Source organism: Camelus bactrianus, chromosome 1 (assembly GCF_048773025.1).
Source record: "Camelus bactrianus isolate YW-2024 breed Bactrian camel chromosome 1, ASM4877302v1, whole genome shotgun sequence".
In the NCBI taxonomy this organism is placed as follows: domain Eukaryota; kingdom Metazoa; phylum Chordata; class Mammalia; order Artiodactyla; family Camelidae; genus Camelus; species Camelus bactrianus.
Genome location: NC_133539.1, coordinates 56992365 through 57007340, shown reverse-complemented (window position 1 = coordinate 57007340; position 14976 = coordinate 56992365). Strand labels below are relative to the sequence as shown.

Below are 14976 nucleotides of genomic sequence, written 5' to 3'. Positions count from 1 at the left end.
GACTGTCAGGTTCCTTAATTTTTGGTAGGCCCCTCCTCCATCACACTTCAACCTCAGTACTAATGAGAAAGCCAAATATGACTCCCAAACCAGTCATAAAGATGCCCCACTTATAGTCAGTCTGCCTACAGCTTCCCATTCCAACAACCTCCAATAAGAGCATACCTGACAATATCTTGTAGTAACACAGTTAAAAAAAATATGAAAAGGAATATATGTATGTTCCTATATGACATATTGTGCTGTTCACCAGAAGTTGACACAACATTGTAAACTGACTATATACTTCAATAAAAATATACTTTAAAAAAAAAAAACCTAAGGGAAAAATAAAGAAATAGGTAGATTAAAAAAAAAAAAAAACAGAGCATACCTGAAGCCTAAGCTTTTTTTTCACTATAAAGCTTCCCCCATTCCCTTGCTGGCCTTTGAGTCTTTGCCAAATGCAAGCAATGGTGGCTGACTCCCTTACTGTAACAAACTTTGAAAAAGCAGCCTCTGTTCTCATTTGGGTGGTCATTTATTTTCACATAACAAAAAATTAAACATAAAAAATACTGAAATAAAATGTACCCTCCCAAATCACTAATCATTACCTGTACCTGAGGATTCAAAGTATGAATTTGAATAATTTGGGAGTGTTTTTCTCTCTACTCTGCTGTATTTTGTTACAAGCATGTTTATATTTATAATGGAAATGTAACTTTTCATAAAAATACCTGATGGACTATTACTCAGCAATAAAAAAGAGACAAATTTCTGATACATTCAACAACAAAGACAAATCTCAAAAACACTATGTTACATGAAAGAAGACACACAGACAATATATATATATATATGGTATGATTCTATTTATATGAAGTCCAAAAACAGGCAAAACTAAGCTATGGTGATAAAAGTAAAAAATGTGTTGCCCCTGGAAAGAAGTGGAAGTTGGAAACTGACTGGAAAGGGGCAGGAAGAAATTTTAAGAAAATTTAAGATATCCTATATCATATTTTGACTGATGTTTACATAAGTACATATAGCTATGAAAACTCACTGAACTGAGCACTTAAAATCTATGAATTTTAGTATGTGTAAATTATATCTCAAGTTCTTCCTTCCCTGCTTTTTCCTATGTTGCTTTCAGCTGTCAACTCTCAAGTGTTCAGCTCTTAGCACCCTAATCTCTCAAAATTTATCTTTAACTCTAAGTTTTTTAAACCTATAGCTCTCCTCAGAATAAAATACATGAGCGTGTGAAAAATGTTTAATTTAAATAAAAATTTTATGGTAAATGTATGTATGATAAAAGTAATAAATGCTTTGTATGAAGACAGAAATTAGGTTATCAAATAGCATAATTTGAAGATAATTCTATGAGGATTATGCTGAGCAGATCAAGATTAAACACCTTTTAATCCTTTTAAGAGGCAATGAATAAAAAAAAGAATCTATGACTTAAAAGAGTTATTTTGATATGTTAATAGTCCCAATGAGAGTATTAGACTCATTAGGAGAATGAAAATTGTGACAAAATAAATATATTTTAAACATTTTCCAGGTTTTTTTCATTTTAGAATAAAAGAGCTTTTAGCCGAGAGAATAGAAATAGAAAATAAAGTAAGCAAAGGACGAAGAGCAAAACAGCAAATACACTAAAAATGATGCAAAAACACTAGAAATACAAACAGGAGGGAAGAAGCAAAGATTTTAAGCCATTTTTAAAATTTCATTAAAAAAAAGAATAAAAGAGGAAGTTTCATAAAAGTTACAAAAAATAAAGTATACATGATGCAAATCATTAATCACACAAAAATATAAATGGTTCATATAGTGTGAGATGGCCTTGCCAACTCATTCCAAAAAAAAAAATGGCCCAGCTAAAAAGTGCCTAATATAGACTTATACATAAAATAGGCCTTCAATAAATAAGTACATAATAAATAATGTACATAATAAGTAAATGAAATCACCTAATGCCTAGGGTAATACCTAATATCTGTGTCAAAAGAAAAGAGTACTGAATATTGATCAGTTTGAAATATATAGAAATTCTAATCACTATGTTGTGTTACAGGAACTAACGTAATGTTTAGGTCAGTTATACTTCAAAAACAAACAAACAAACTCATAGAAAAAGAGATCAGATTTGTGGTTACTAGAGGCAGAGGGTATGGTGTGAAGTTGGTTGGGAGGAACTGGATGAAGGCAGTCAAAAGGTACAAACTTCTGACTATAAGATAAATAAGTACTAGGGATGCAAAGTACAACATGATAAATACAATTTAACACTGCTGTGTTATATACGAAAGTTGTTAGGAGAGTAAATTCTAAGAGTTGTCATCACAAGAAAACAAATTTTTTCTCTCTCTCTTTAATTTTGTAATTATATGAGATGATGGACGTTCACTACACTTACTGTAATAATCACTTAATGATGTATGTAAATCAAATTATTATCCGTACATCTTAAACTTATACAGGGCTATATATCAATTATACCTCAATAACATCAAAATAAAAAAGAGTATTGAACATTACCTCAAATAACAAAGGAATTCTGGCTAAGATGAAACTGGAAAAATCAAAGAAATCTCTTACTGCCTTCCAATTCAGTTCTTCAAGTATATTTAGCCTATTAATCTGAATCTTGGATATCCTATAACTTAGAAGAAATCTAAGTTAATAGACTTGACCAATCCACTTTTAGCTTCTTGCTATATAAGTATTGTTTAGTGAGTCCTTGCAAATGTTTGATTTTTTTTCATCTTTTAGTTAAGAGATATGTGCAACTGTATCCCACACTATTCCTCCAGTAACCTATTTCTTAGATAAAAGTTAATACCATTGAGTACAACCTAAAGAATCTACTCCACTCTTATTATTCACTATTATATATCCTATGTCTTCTCTGTTTTCCTCTTTTCTAATATTCTCAGGGCAATCGACTCCACAGTGGCAACATAAAGTAGGAATAGCTCAGGCTGACTTAAAATATTACTTTTCCAATTCCTTAAAAGATGTAACCATCTCTAGAAATAACTTTTAAGTCTACTTTTCATCTTGTAGTACACTGTACAGCTCACCTAGTTCCTCATATCTAGTCCTCCAGTTCAGAAAGGAATCAGAGTTCTGTTTCCAACAACACACACAAAAGCACAAGATAGCTGATCTTAAAACAAACAAACTCTATGACATTCTACAAACTGAACTAAAAAATAAGCTCGTCAGGTGAAAATGAAAAGTGGACTTAGTTTTGATCCTAATCCAAACAATTCAATTATAAAATGATACTATTGGATAATTAAAGAAATTTAAACATTAACTGCATATTAGATTATATAAAGAACTTTTGTTAATGTTTTTAGGTGTGACAATGGTTTGGGGTTTATATTTTTAAAAGGAGGGGGGAAGTCTTCATCTGATCTATGAAATTTTGACATATAAAATGGTATAATGTCTGGGATTTGCATTAAAATAACGAAATGGGAGATGAAGACTTCCAAAGTTAATAATTGTTGAAGCTGGGAGTTAATACTATCGTCTCTGTTCTTGTTATTTTGTTTTCCATAAAATAACTGAAGAAAAAAAAAAAAAGACAGGAGGAAGTAATGAGCATCTTTGTGACAGGCAGAATAATGGTTCCCCAAAGAACCTGTGAATATATTAGGTTATATGGCAAGGGGAAATTAAGGGTTGCAGATGGAATGAAGGTTGCTAATCAGTGGACCTTGAGATGGGGAAATTATCTTGAATTATCCTGGTGGGCCCAATGTTATACAATCGTCTTTAAATATAGAAGAAGAAAGCAGGAAAATTAGAGTCAAAGTGATACAATGTGAGCAAGATTCAACTGATCACTGTTGGCTTTGAAGACAGGAGGGGGCCACAATCAAGGAATTGTGAGTAGCCTATAAAAGCTGGAAAAGGAAAGTAAACACTTTCCTAGAGCCTCCGGAAAGGAATGCAGTCCTATAAAGCCTGGATTTTAGCCCAGTGACACCCATTTCATACTTCTAACCTCCTGAACTGCAAGATAATAAATTTATGTTGTTTTAAGCCACTAAGTTTTTGGTAATTTATTACAGCAGAATTAGGAAACTAATATAATCTTCTAGTAGAATCACTTATCATTATTTACCTGAAAGGAGATAAAGCACAGAGTTTACTGAGAATTCAAATGAAATATGTATTCTCCTCAAGTAAAGAAAAAATTCCAAAACAAATACCCTTACTATTTTAAGGGGCAAATCATACCTCTACTCCCCACCCTACCCTTCCCTTTCTGGTAGCCTCATTTTCTCTTCTGTGGGTCAACTGCATTCCCCCTCCTACGATATACCAAAATGCTATCAGAATCTACCACCTCTGCTACATTTCCAACAATTTTCTCTTATATGAAATCAATTTACACACCTAGTACAGATTCTATCCATTCTATCCATTCTATTCTCTATTATAGTGTGACTTTAATTCCATCCATTATCTTACTGAAAATATTTTTACCCTAATCAACTTCCTCTTGGCCTAATTCAGTTGTTTTTTGGTATTTCTGGTTTGTTTGCTTGTTTTTCATTTGTTTTGTTTTCTCCATCTTTTATCTCTCTGCAGTGCTGAGATACTCTTGAATTTCTTTCTTAATATTCTTTCCAAAGAAAGTTTCAGATTATCTGCCTCTACTCTTGAGTTTTCCTCGTATCATTCTGCTCAGTTCTCCTATGCCTCCATTGCTAGCTTTACATTTTCCATCTACTTAAATGTTTACAAACTGTAAGCATTTCCTCCAGATTTAATCTAACTTCTTAATTTACTGTACTGCTAATTTTCAAATTTTTTTGGTTTGCAGATATATAAACAGGTTTTTAGTCAATTTACAATGAACAAATTAGACTGAACATTAAGCAATGCAATCAACTTTCTTGACAACCCAATTTTATTGTGTTCATTTAGGTAAAGTACTAGATTTCTAACATGACTGAAATCTATAGGTGATTAACAGAGCAGAAAACCTGAAAAAACATAACTGTTTTCTCTCGCTACCCTACTTTTTAAATCCAGGTATTAAACCTACATCTAAAACCACCATTATTTATAATGAAATGTACATATCTCAATATGATGCTGTTTTTATGATACATTCAATTCAAGAGATACTTACTGGATATATATAATCCAATTATAAGATACAACTAAAATTGAAATATTAAATACTATATTTTTAATTAAAATTCATTATATTGATTATATATCATCATTGTATTCAAAATCATTCTCTACACCACCTATAATGATTGGTAATTTGGGGACTCCAATAGAACTAAAATCATACTCTTCTAATATCCTACATAAGTCCAGAAAATATAAGTGATTTTACTGATAAATCAACAAAAACACATAATTTCACTCTTACTATAGTCAGTTGGCTAGGAATGGTTTATGTCCTAATCATTTTTTTAACTCTGTATAATAAATACATTCTGAACAATAAACTTGTCAAAATGTCTTCTTGTTGTATTCCTTCAGTGACTATGAATGCTCCCCTTAACTAAGCCTCTTCATAGGTATCACAGTAGGCCTATTATGTACTTTTTGGAGGTGTTGTTCTATTCTTTACAACCACCTTCTATAAATCCTTTAAATATGATTTTTTTGCTTTCTAAAAATGTAATCACTGATTTTCTACTAGTCCTCACAAATAACTTTTAGCTTTACTTAGAAAATTAGAAATGATTCCCCAGTATACTTAATACATATTTTTAAATAAACACATTTGTGTTTAACATACATTAAAAGATTATCTTTTAAATATTAACAAAATTAAGAAAAATTATATTCTTTTTTTAAATGAAAAAGATAAGAACTGTCATTATAACTAAAATCTTTTATAAAGAACATTATTTTGACAATTAAGTAGGAACAAAAAAAAAACCTAATTCTCTCTTATGGTAAAAAAAAACCCTCAATTTAAAAGCTTAAAACAGGGTTTCTACTTGAAACCTTTAATGGAGATAGTCAAAGTTACTGCTATTAAACTAATATGTAAATGGGTCATAGAACTATAATGCAGGAAATCAATATGATCATTTTATCATTAAAAGTAAACAACAGAACTTAACCCTATGATTTCTCACAGGCACATTTTCAAGGGAAGGCAGAAGGGGTCTGCATAAATGCACTAAAATTCAAGAAATAGGAATTTGGTTTAATCACTAGATCACTAGCAATAACCCAACAGATAAACAAACTAGAAATCATGTAAGATTTTAAATTAGTTCTATACTGAGACATACACAAAGCATGACAGCACTGTTTGTTTTTAAAAACGTAAGAACTGCCATACTAAGTGAGACCAACAACCCAATTTGTTGACAATATACTAGGACCAAAGGACCTTTTGTGAGAAAACATAATTGTTATCTATGGTAACCTAAAAATTTTGTAAACTTACTTCCCACAAACCTATACTCCCTTACTTGAGCCTGAATCTGCACCCTTATGCTCTTAGGATAAGCAAAGTAGAAAGTCTGGAGTACTGAAAAACTTGGCTTTTTTTTTTTAGTTCTTAAAAAATTTATTATAATTCTTTTTGGTTCTTAAACTTGTTCACATTTCAATCCTACCTAATCCTAAGGTAGTTTAATTCTTCTGGTTTGCCTCCATTACTATTCTTAAAGATGTCTATCCTCTACTGTCCATTTTGGTGACAAGAGCATGAAGTCTTTGTCAGACACTTTAACCATAATAAGTTATCCTGCAGTGTCAACTGTACTCTCTTCAATTCTATCAGTTTGTAAATATAGAATGAGACAAGTCTACACATCTCAGGGATTCTTGTATAGTTCTTTTAATGAATGAAAGTTGCAGAAATGTGGAACTGTGATCATTGACTTGTGCCAATCTCAGTTACAGAACTTCCCAAGTAAAATGATATGAAATTAGAAGAATTATGGAGATGATGAAAAACCTGGAGAAGGGATATCTAGGCAATTAATCTTTCAGCTTTCCAGGGTCCTAGACAGCCCAACTCTCCACAGTACATGACTATGTTTCTGATCTTACACCTATTTAGTTGGGAAGATCTGATATTATGTTTGGTATAAAGATCATGATTACAAATCCATTTCCCTGTGGAAGTTAAACTAGTTATCTACATGTTGACTCTGACACCATGACTATTTATAAAAACAGCTTATAAATGTTGATGAATAGTGAGTTGCCTAATTTAAGAGTTTATTCAAAACTTTAGGAATTATGCCATCTGGTTCTGGTGATATATTTATTTTTGTCTATTTTGTTAATTAGGTCTAGAACATCCCATGTGTTTGTCACTGTCAATCTAATACTTCTGAATTGTTCCCCTATAAAGATCATTTGGAAACAAGAACGTTCCTAGTATCTTCCTCATAAAAACTGAAATAAATTTAATTGAATTTTTCTACAATGTTTTCCATATCTTTCTGAAAAGTACATAACATGTTCCTAAAGTTGTGCCACTCCTTCATTCAATGGTTTCCTTGTGTTTATGTAATATAAAATGTATTTAATAAAAGCCTTTCCCAAAAGGATGTTCAAAATGACATCTACTTCGCTCTTAACACATCACTCTATCAGATTCCTTGCTCTTACTCATTCATTCTTTCAACAAATATTTGCCTTCTATGTGGCAGGCTCTGTTCTATGAATTAGTGAAACAGTTGTAAACAAAATAAACCTCTGCCCTCAAGGAGTTACATTATAATAGGAGAAGCAAACAACAAGCAAATAACAGGTAATTGTACTGTGTTATCAATAAAAAATAATCAGGATAAGGGTAGAGAGTAAACAGGATGACCAGAGGTCAATGAAGATCTGAGAAGTTAAGAGTTGAACTAAGAACTGACTGATGCAAATGGAACAATATAATTATTTGGGGGGGAGGTGTTCCATGTAAAGGAAACAGCAAATGCAAAAAGCCCTGAGCCAGGAATAAAGCCTGAGAAATAGTAAAAAAGCTAATGTAGCTGGTTCAGAGTAAGTAACAGAAAGAATAGTTGAAAATTATGTCTTGTCAGGGGCCAGATCATTTAGAGCTTTTAAAGACAAAATAGGACTTTTGATTTTAAGACAAATGAAAAGCCACTGAAGAGTTCTGAGCAGGAATGACATGATATGATTTAAATTTTAAAAGGATTCTTTTACCTATTATGAGATGGGGATCATGGCAAAGCCCGCGTGAAAGCAGGGAAAACACTTGGAAGGCTGTAAAATAGTCCAAGCAAGAGATGTGGTGGAAGAGACATGGTCAGATTTGGGATGTAGTTTTAAGGGAGAGGTAACAGAATAGTCTTTATCATCTCAAAGTCTCTAGGTTTCCTGAGGAATTGATCATGTTCCCTTTTCTAATGAATAAGAAAAATGAAGCAGAAAAAGTACTGGATTTGAAAATCAAAGACCAGAGTGTTAAACTTAGCTATGTCTCTTACCAACTTGGAGATATAGGGATACCACTTAAATTCTCTGGCCTCAGATATCTCAGTAAAACCAAAATGCTAACACTTTCCTTGACTTCTTTATAGTACTGTTATGAAGGTCAAATGGGATATCTTACAGATGAAGCTCATTTTAATTTAACCAACTTACTAGATGAACAATAACTCTCCATTCTCTTCATAAAACATAGATTGATACTAATGGTTCATTAAATGCTTAAAACTAGGAAATTCTCTAGCTAGAATACTCATACTCTCCTGCTCCCAGACTAATTAGGTATGGGCCAGTTAACTACAGGGATGAACATAAAATATATCTAGAAAATACATACACACACATATATACATATGTTCATCCATACTTTGTATATGTCTGTATATATATATATCTATTCATTGAGATTATACACACATGGGTATAAATTGTCAGGTGTTACATATCATCTAGAATTTACTTGTTTGTTGAAATATGTTTTTATTTATAGGAGAGATGTATTTGAAGAACTATTACAACATATAAAAACTACATGAAGTCTTAAGTTCCACTTATACAGTGATAAATATATGTATACGTGTGTGTGCGTGTGTGTGTGTATATCTCATCTGATACTTAAGTTTCCTCCAAAAGCATATAAGTCCTTATTCTACTTTAAACAAACTAAAACTGAAGATTGTAGATAATGAATTTGGGATGGTTTGTGGATTAGAAGTCCACACAGAACTCCAATCAGAGAACCAATACTCAATAAAAGAAATCTGTCATTTATCAAAAGATTTGTAAATTGATGTAGAGTTGTATTTTCAGTTAAAATCAAATGCTTAAATAAAAAAGAAAACAATGGAAAATGCCACATGACATCATTTAGATGAGGAACCTAAAAAAATAATAATAAGGACACAAATGAACTACTTATTATTTATAACTTAGATGACTGATTTCTTGAATATGTGTAAGCACATTTGACTGTCCTTTATGATTGGATTACCACATTCTATTGATTCTTATTTTGTAGTTGGCTTTATTCCTTTGTTAACCATGTAAGTTTAAAAAGCTAAAGCTCTAATTTTTGCTTAGAAACAATGATCAGTACATATATGTAAACTAAAAAAAAGTGCAGTATATTGTATATATGTATTTACATGTAATATAATGTATATGTGCAGTCGAACTGTAATAATTCCACCTAAAACTAAAAAAGGAAGAAAAAACATTAAAAAATAAAATGCTTAAGATATAGCATTATTAATGAATTTATGCTTTAATCTCTTCAACTAACCAACCACCCATGTATATGCTACTTTATTGATAAAGTATATCAAGTACCAACTATACTGGTTCTCAATACTGACTAACTGTATATCAGACTCTCCTGTGGGGCTGAATAATTGATTATAATTTATTTTTTAAATGTATGCCAATAAAGTACCATATTTATTTGTTTTAATAGATGTTATTTACTGTGGTTTCACATAATATTTTTGTTTGTAGATCACCACTGCTCTAGGGAAACCAACAGAATTTTTAGCAGGAAAAATGACATAATTAACATTATAATTTAGAAATAATCATCATTGTAACAAAATGAATTAGAACAGTGTAAAACAAGAGGTGACAAGATCAGTTAGGAAGTGATTTCAAGAGACCAAGCAAGAAAATATGACAGAATGAACAAGTACTGGAGATGGTGAAAAGGGAATAAATTGTAGAAATACTAAGGAAATAGAATACATAGGACTTGATGACTGATCAAATAATAGAGAGGAAAACGGTTTTCAAAAGAGCACATTCTACACTTATACTTTAATTTTGGCCATGTTGAAAAGGTAGAAGTACTCAGAAGATACCAACTGCTTAGTACTCAGATTAGAATGTTCTTTGTATATTTAATCAGTGATTCCAAATGAATTCCCCACTTTAGTAACAGTTTTAATTTTGAAATTTCCTTAATCCATCTTAACATATTTTATTACATCCAGATAACCTAAAGTCATACAACCACTTTTTAAAATTAACTATATTCCTATCCAAAAATGTCATAGTACTTTCCCCATTAAGATTTCAGTATTATTATCAGTGTTTAGCTCAAATAGCTATCTATCCATATAATTTCTTTATAAATTGTTATCTAATATTTTATAACCCACTAGTTATAGTCATTCCACCAAGAACAAGGTGATTTTAAAACTTTAACAATAATATAAACATACATTTCATTGCCTTTTCCAACTTCTACACTGCCTTCACCTAATTTGTCTTATTGATCTTCCCAACAACCCTCTTAGGTAAGAAGAAATACTTATTACCATACTACAGATGAGAAAATCAAGTCTCAAGGCAGATAAATGGCTTGCCGAAGACTATAGGGCTAGAAAGTGGTAGAGCATTAAATAAATATAAATTTTCTGATTCTTAGGCCAGTGTTTTTCCTACCATAGTTTTGAAGTAGTACATATTTAACTTCTGCCACTTTGCATGACTTTTTTGTCTGAATAAATAGAAAGGAGATTATATACCCCATTTTCCTCTGTTGCATTCACCCATTTCCCCTGAAATGTTTTACTTAATACCTTCTCTACCAGCTTTATAAACTCAACAGACCCATGCCATTCTGTTTCAGAAATTTATCTTTTCTATATCAATTTTACCTCTACTAAAACTCTCCTGCATCACTATGACATTCATGAACTGAGAGAATTTGGAAATCTTTTCAGAGTCTTGGAATGGTAATACTAATACGTCAAAGATTACAGAATTAGGGCATAATTCCCCTGCTGAGCAGTTCAAATTTGACCTCCAGGACACATTTGCCTCATGACCACTATTAAGCTCCTCCCTAATTTGACAAAATATCTATTATTTCAAAGTGAGGACAAAATTGTATATACCTTTGTATACAAAATTGTATTGTATATAGACTTCACAGGGTAGATTAGAATCAAATCTGTATATCTAACCTAATTCTAAATAAACTTGCTTTTATGTAAACTAATATATAATATTTTAATAATTATAGATTTAATGTTTTTATAACCCTACTGGGAACAGAAACTAAGGCAAAAATTGAAACTTTCCCTTTATACATAATTTGTTTACTATAAAAATAATTTTAATTTCAAAAAATTTGTGTTGAAATATTAAAAATTAAACAATTTCTATAATTTTAAAAATTTACTATTTCTTCTCATGTATTAAAATACAATTATAAAACAATATCTGCATCATATGAACAACTTGTTAACTTTTTCATTGCACATGACATTCCTAGACTACCCCCCAAAAAAGGACAATAAAAATTATAAATCACTTTGTGTCAGAAAATAGAACAGTATCTCTCTATATTAACATAATGCTTGTTTGGTAAATTCTCATCTCCCCCCATCAGAATATCTATTTTTAGTTATTTATTAGAAGTTCAACACTACAGTATAATTACCTAAAATGTTTCCTCACTAAACCAGAATATAGGCTGTTTTTGAGTTCTTACAAGTGTTACAAGTTCTTAACTATTAAGCCCATTTGGCATTTGTTTGTTTGTTTATTAAGAATTTAAGAATCCAGGGGTATTTTTATTCAGAATTTTAAACAATATCAGTAGGTCTTTAAAAATGAATATATTTACCTAGCTATTACCTACTTAATTCTAGCAACATCTTAATACCTTTAATCATTTTATACTGAATAATGAAATAAAATTAATTTCTCTGAATGACAGTACAGGATTAACCAGAATGATGATTTTCTCCTTCCATTTACTATTCATACATAAATATTACAATAAAAAGTCCACAATTGGGCCTTAATATTATCTTGAAGATTCTACTTCTTATGTTTGCTTATTCCCCTCTAAACTATCATTGTTTTTTAAGTTGATGCTGACGTTGATGCCTAGAATAGCTCTATTAATTCAAACTGACCTACTCACAGAATTCTCTGCACCAGATTGATACTGGCATCTCAACAATTTCCAGAACCTAATGTGTGTATTTCCTCACAGCAGCAAAATAAAGAAATAATAAGTTTTAAGCCAATTCAAAACTTACCTTACAAATCTGGAAATAGTCTGAAGTCAAGGTTTCCTGAATCTCCTCTCTGAGAACCCCTGCAGTCCCTCCTGGATGCACGGAACCACTTCCAGCCCCACTACCACTGTTACTGCCACTGCTGCTACCACTGCCAGGGGAGGAGGCAGTTAAGCCATCCAAAACTTTCCGAAAATTAAACTTCTTCATTTCAAAAACTGTTGAGAAATTCAAAGGAAAGGGTGACTTAAACACAGAGAATTGTACGAGGGCAAAAGTGTTTAGTTTTTCATCAGTCATGGCAGTAGCCAGTCCCCATTTTACGAGCATTGGCTTTAAATGATTTTAAAAAAAAAGCCTTCAGTTTATCAAATTTTAATTCTAAAAAGCATATCCTTCAAAAATAAAAATTTAAAGACAACTCCGAGAGCAACAATATTTCCTCCTCATACATCAATTTTTTAAGGGCTTTATCCCCAGCTGTAGCTACGCTTTATCAACACCCCGGTAAAAATAAAAGGCAGTGTCATCATCGTCATTAGCATTATATCATCGTTATTATACAATCAAACCAGGGGCCAAGAGACCAAGACTCTCTCTCTTAAAGGCGGGCTTTCCTCCTAAAGGCTGAGCTCACAGTATCTTATTTTCAGAAAAATGATGGGAAGTGGGGGGGAAAGCTGGTATTTACTCTGCCACCACCTTCTGGGCTCTCCCCCATCATCTTCAACGCTCCCTTTTTCTCAGTAGGAAATGCAGGGAGGCCTTTTTCCATTCCCCACAAGGAACAGACCGGACCCCAAAGCAACTGCGGGTGACCCAACGCAACAGCCGACGGGAAAGGCGAGCGGCGTCGCCGGCTGCCTTGGCTTCTCCCTCCTCCTCCCCTTCCTTCCCCGCGTCTCTGCCCCCCCCTCCTCCCCTCCCACCCAAACCTCCCGCCCGGCTCTGCCTGCAGCTGCCAGCACACTCGCCCGCCGGTCCGCTCTCCCCGCAGCACGGCGGGGGACATGAGGCAGAGGTGGCGACGGTTGCGGCCGAGTCCCGCTTCAGCCTGCTGGGCGAGCAGAGCCGCCGCTCCGGCGGTCACTCGCCGGGCTAAGCGCCTAGACGAGGGGCTCTCGCCCTTGGGCGCGCGAACACACAAACACCCTCACGCAGACATTCGCGCGCCCATCCGAAGGACACACAAAACACCCTCACGGAGACGTTCGCGCGCGAGCGCTCACGCGCACAAACACACACAGGTGTGAGGGAGCCGCGGCTGGACGGCGGCGTCGGCGTCCCAGAGGGATGACTATCTGACTCTCGACTTAGGCACCTTCCTCAGCCGCCACGAGCCGCCTGCCAGCCCGGAAAACAGAGGGTGCGGAAGGACGCGGGCTCGCAGGCGTCGGTCCCGCCCGGCTCCAGCCGCTTCTCCAGTCCCTCTGGTCGCGGCGCCCGGCGCTCTCCGAGGTCCTAACGGAGCAGGCAACCTCCACCGCAGGCTCCGCCCTCCCGCCGTGGGAGGCAAGCCCCGCCCCCGAGCCACCCCCTCGCTCCGCGAAAGGAGCGGAGAGCTCTGGGACGTCAAAGGGCGGGAGTAGCCTCGGCTCCAATCCTAGGCTCCAAAAGGCCAAGTTCCGAGGTCGCGAGGCGCGGAAGAAATTTAGGGATAGGTCGAAGGAAGAGCCAATGAAAGGGGGAGGGGAAAATTTAGAAAGGTAGGTAAAGTCTTTGATTGACAGCGGTATTGGCCAGTATGCCGGGGGGCCGTGCTTTGGGGGCTGTAATTGGCGCTACCTGTTGAAGGACGCAAGTGTGAGTCAATAGAATGCCACGAAGCGTACGAACTTGGGCGCCTTGAGTCCGAGGCTGCAGGAAGGTTTTCTCTAGGTTTGACTCTGGCAATATTGTGAACTGGTCAAGTGTTTTGCAGTTTATCACCTCTGAGCCTCTCCCCGCTCACCAGGTGCATCCACGGGTTCCTCTCACTGCTGTGCTACTTGCATAATTGTTTAACGAGTCACTTCTGCCATACGGAATTGTATTCCAATGAAGTTTTGGAATATATAACCTTACAGTTCCTAAGGAATGATTCGATCACCTTATTTTCTCTACGTAGACTTGCCCCTTCTCCCCATTTTCACATATACAAAGATTTTTTTTTTGAGAAACATTTCTCTCACTTAGTAAACCGTGTCAAGAATATACTTTAAGCTTTTTCTGTGAGTCACAATAATCATTTTGAAAGATGCACTATTTGGTGCAGGATTGAAAAAAATAGCATCAGGATGGAAAGATGTCGTCCTCAGCCCTGACTTACTACTGAATTAGGGGAGTTTGGGGACCTCGATTTCTTAATCTGTGAAAATGAGGGCAGCTCAGGTTCCTAGACTTCAATCTGGGCAATGCAAGACAGCTAGTTAGTAATCATCCCATATATTCTTACATTTAAGAGATCTTCTAGGATAACCTCTTCTTTTTCTTTCTTTTCTTTTTTTGGGGGGTACACGGA

At 34.4% G+C, this 14976-nt stretch overlaps 1 protein-coding gene across 3 annotated transcripts in view; it reads right to left on the bottom strand.

Moving 5' to 3' along the window:
- The window catches only part of STXBP5L (syntaxin binding protein 5L), a 290135-nt gene extending 276207 nt beyond the window's left edge, over positions 1–13928 (bottom strand). For all 3 annotated transcript variants that reach the window (XM_074364363.1, XM_074364371.1, XM_045507179.2), the window contains exons 1-2: positions 13798–13928; positions 12498–12694 (exon numbers count right to left, since the gene is read on the bottom strand). In XM_074364363.1, the coding sequence (XP_074220464.1) occupies positions 12498–12686 (189 nt within the window). In that variant the 5' untranslated portion in view covers positions 12687–12694; positions 13798–13928. The remainder of the gene's footprint in view (positions 1–12497; positions 12695–13797) is intronic.
- Positions 13929–14976: the final 1048 nt, after the last annotated feature.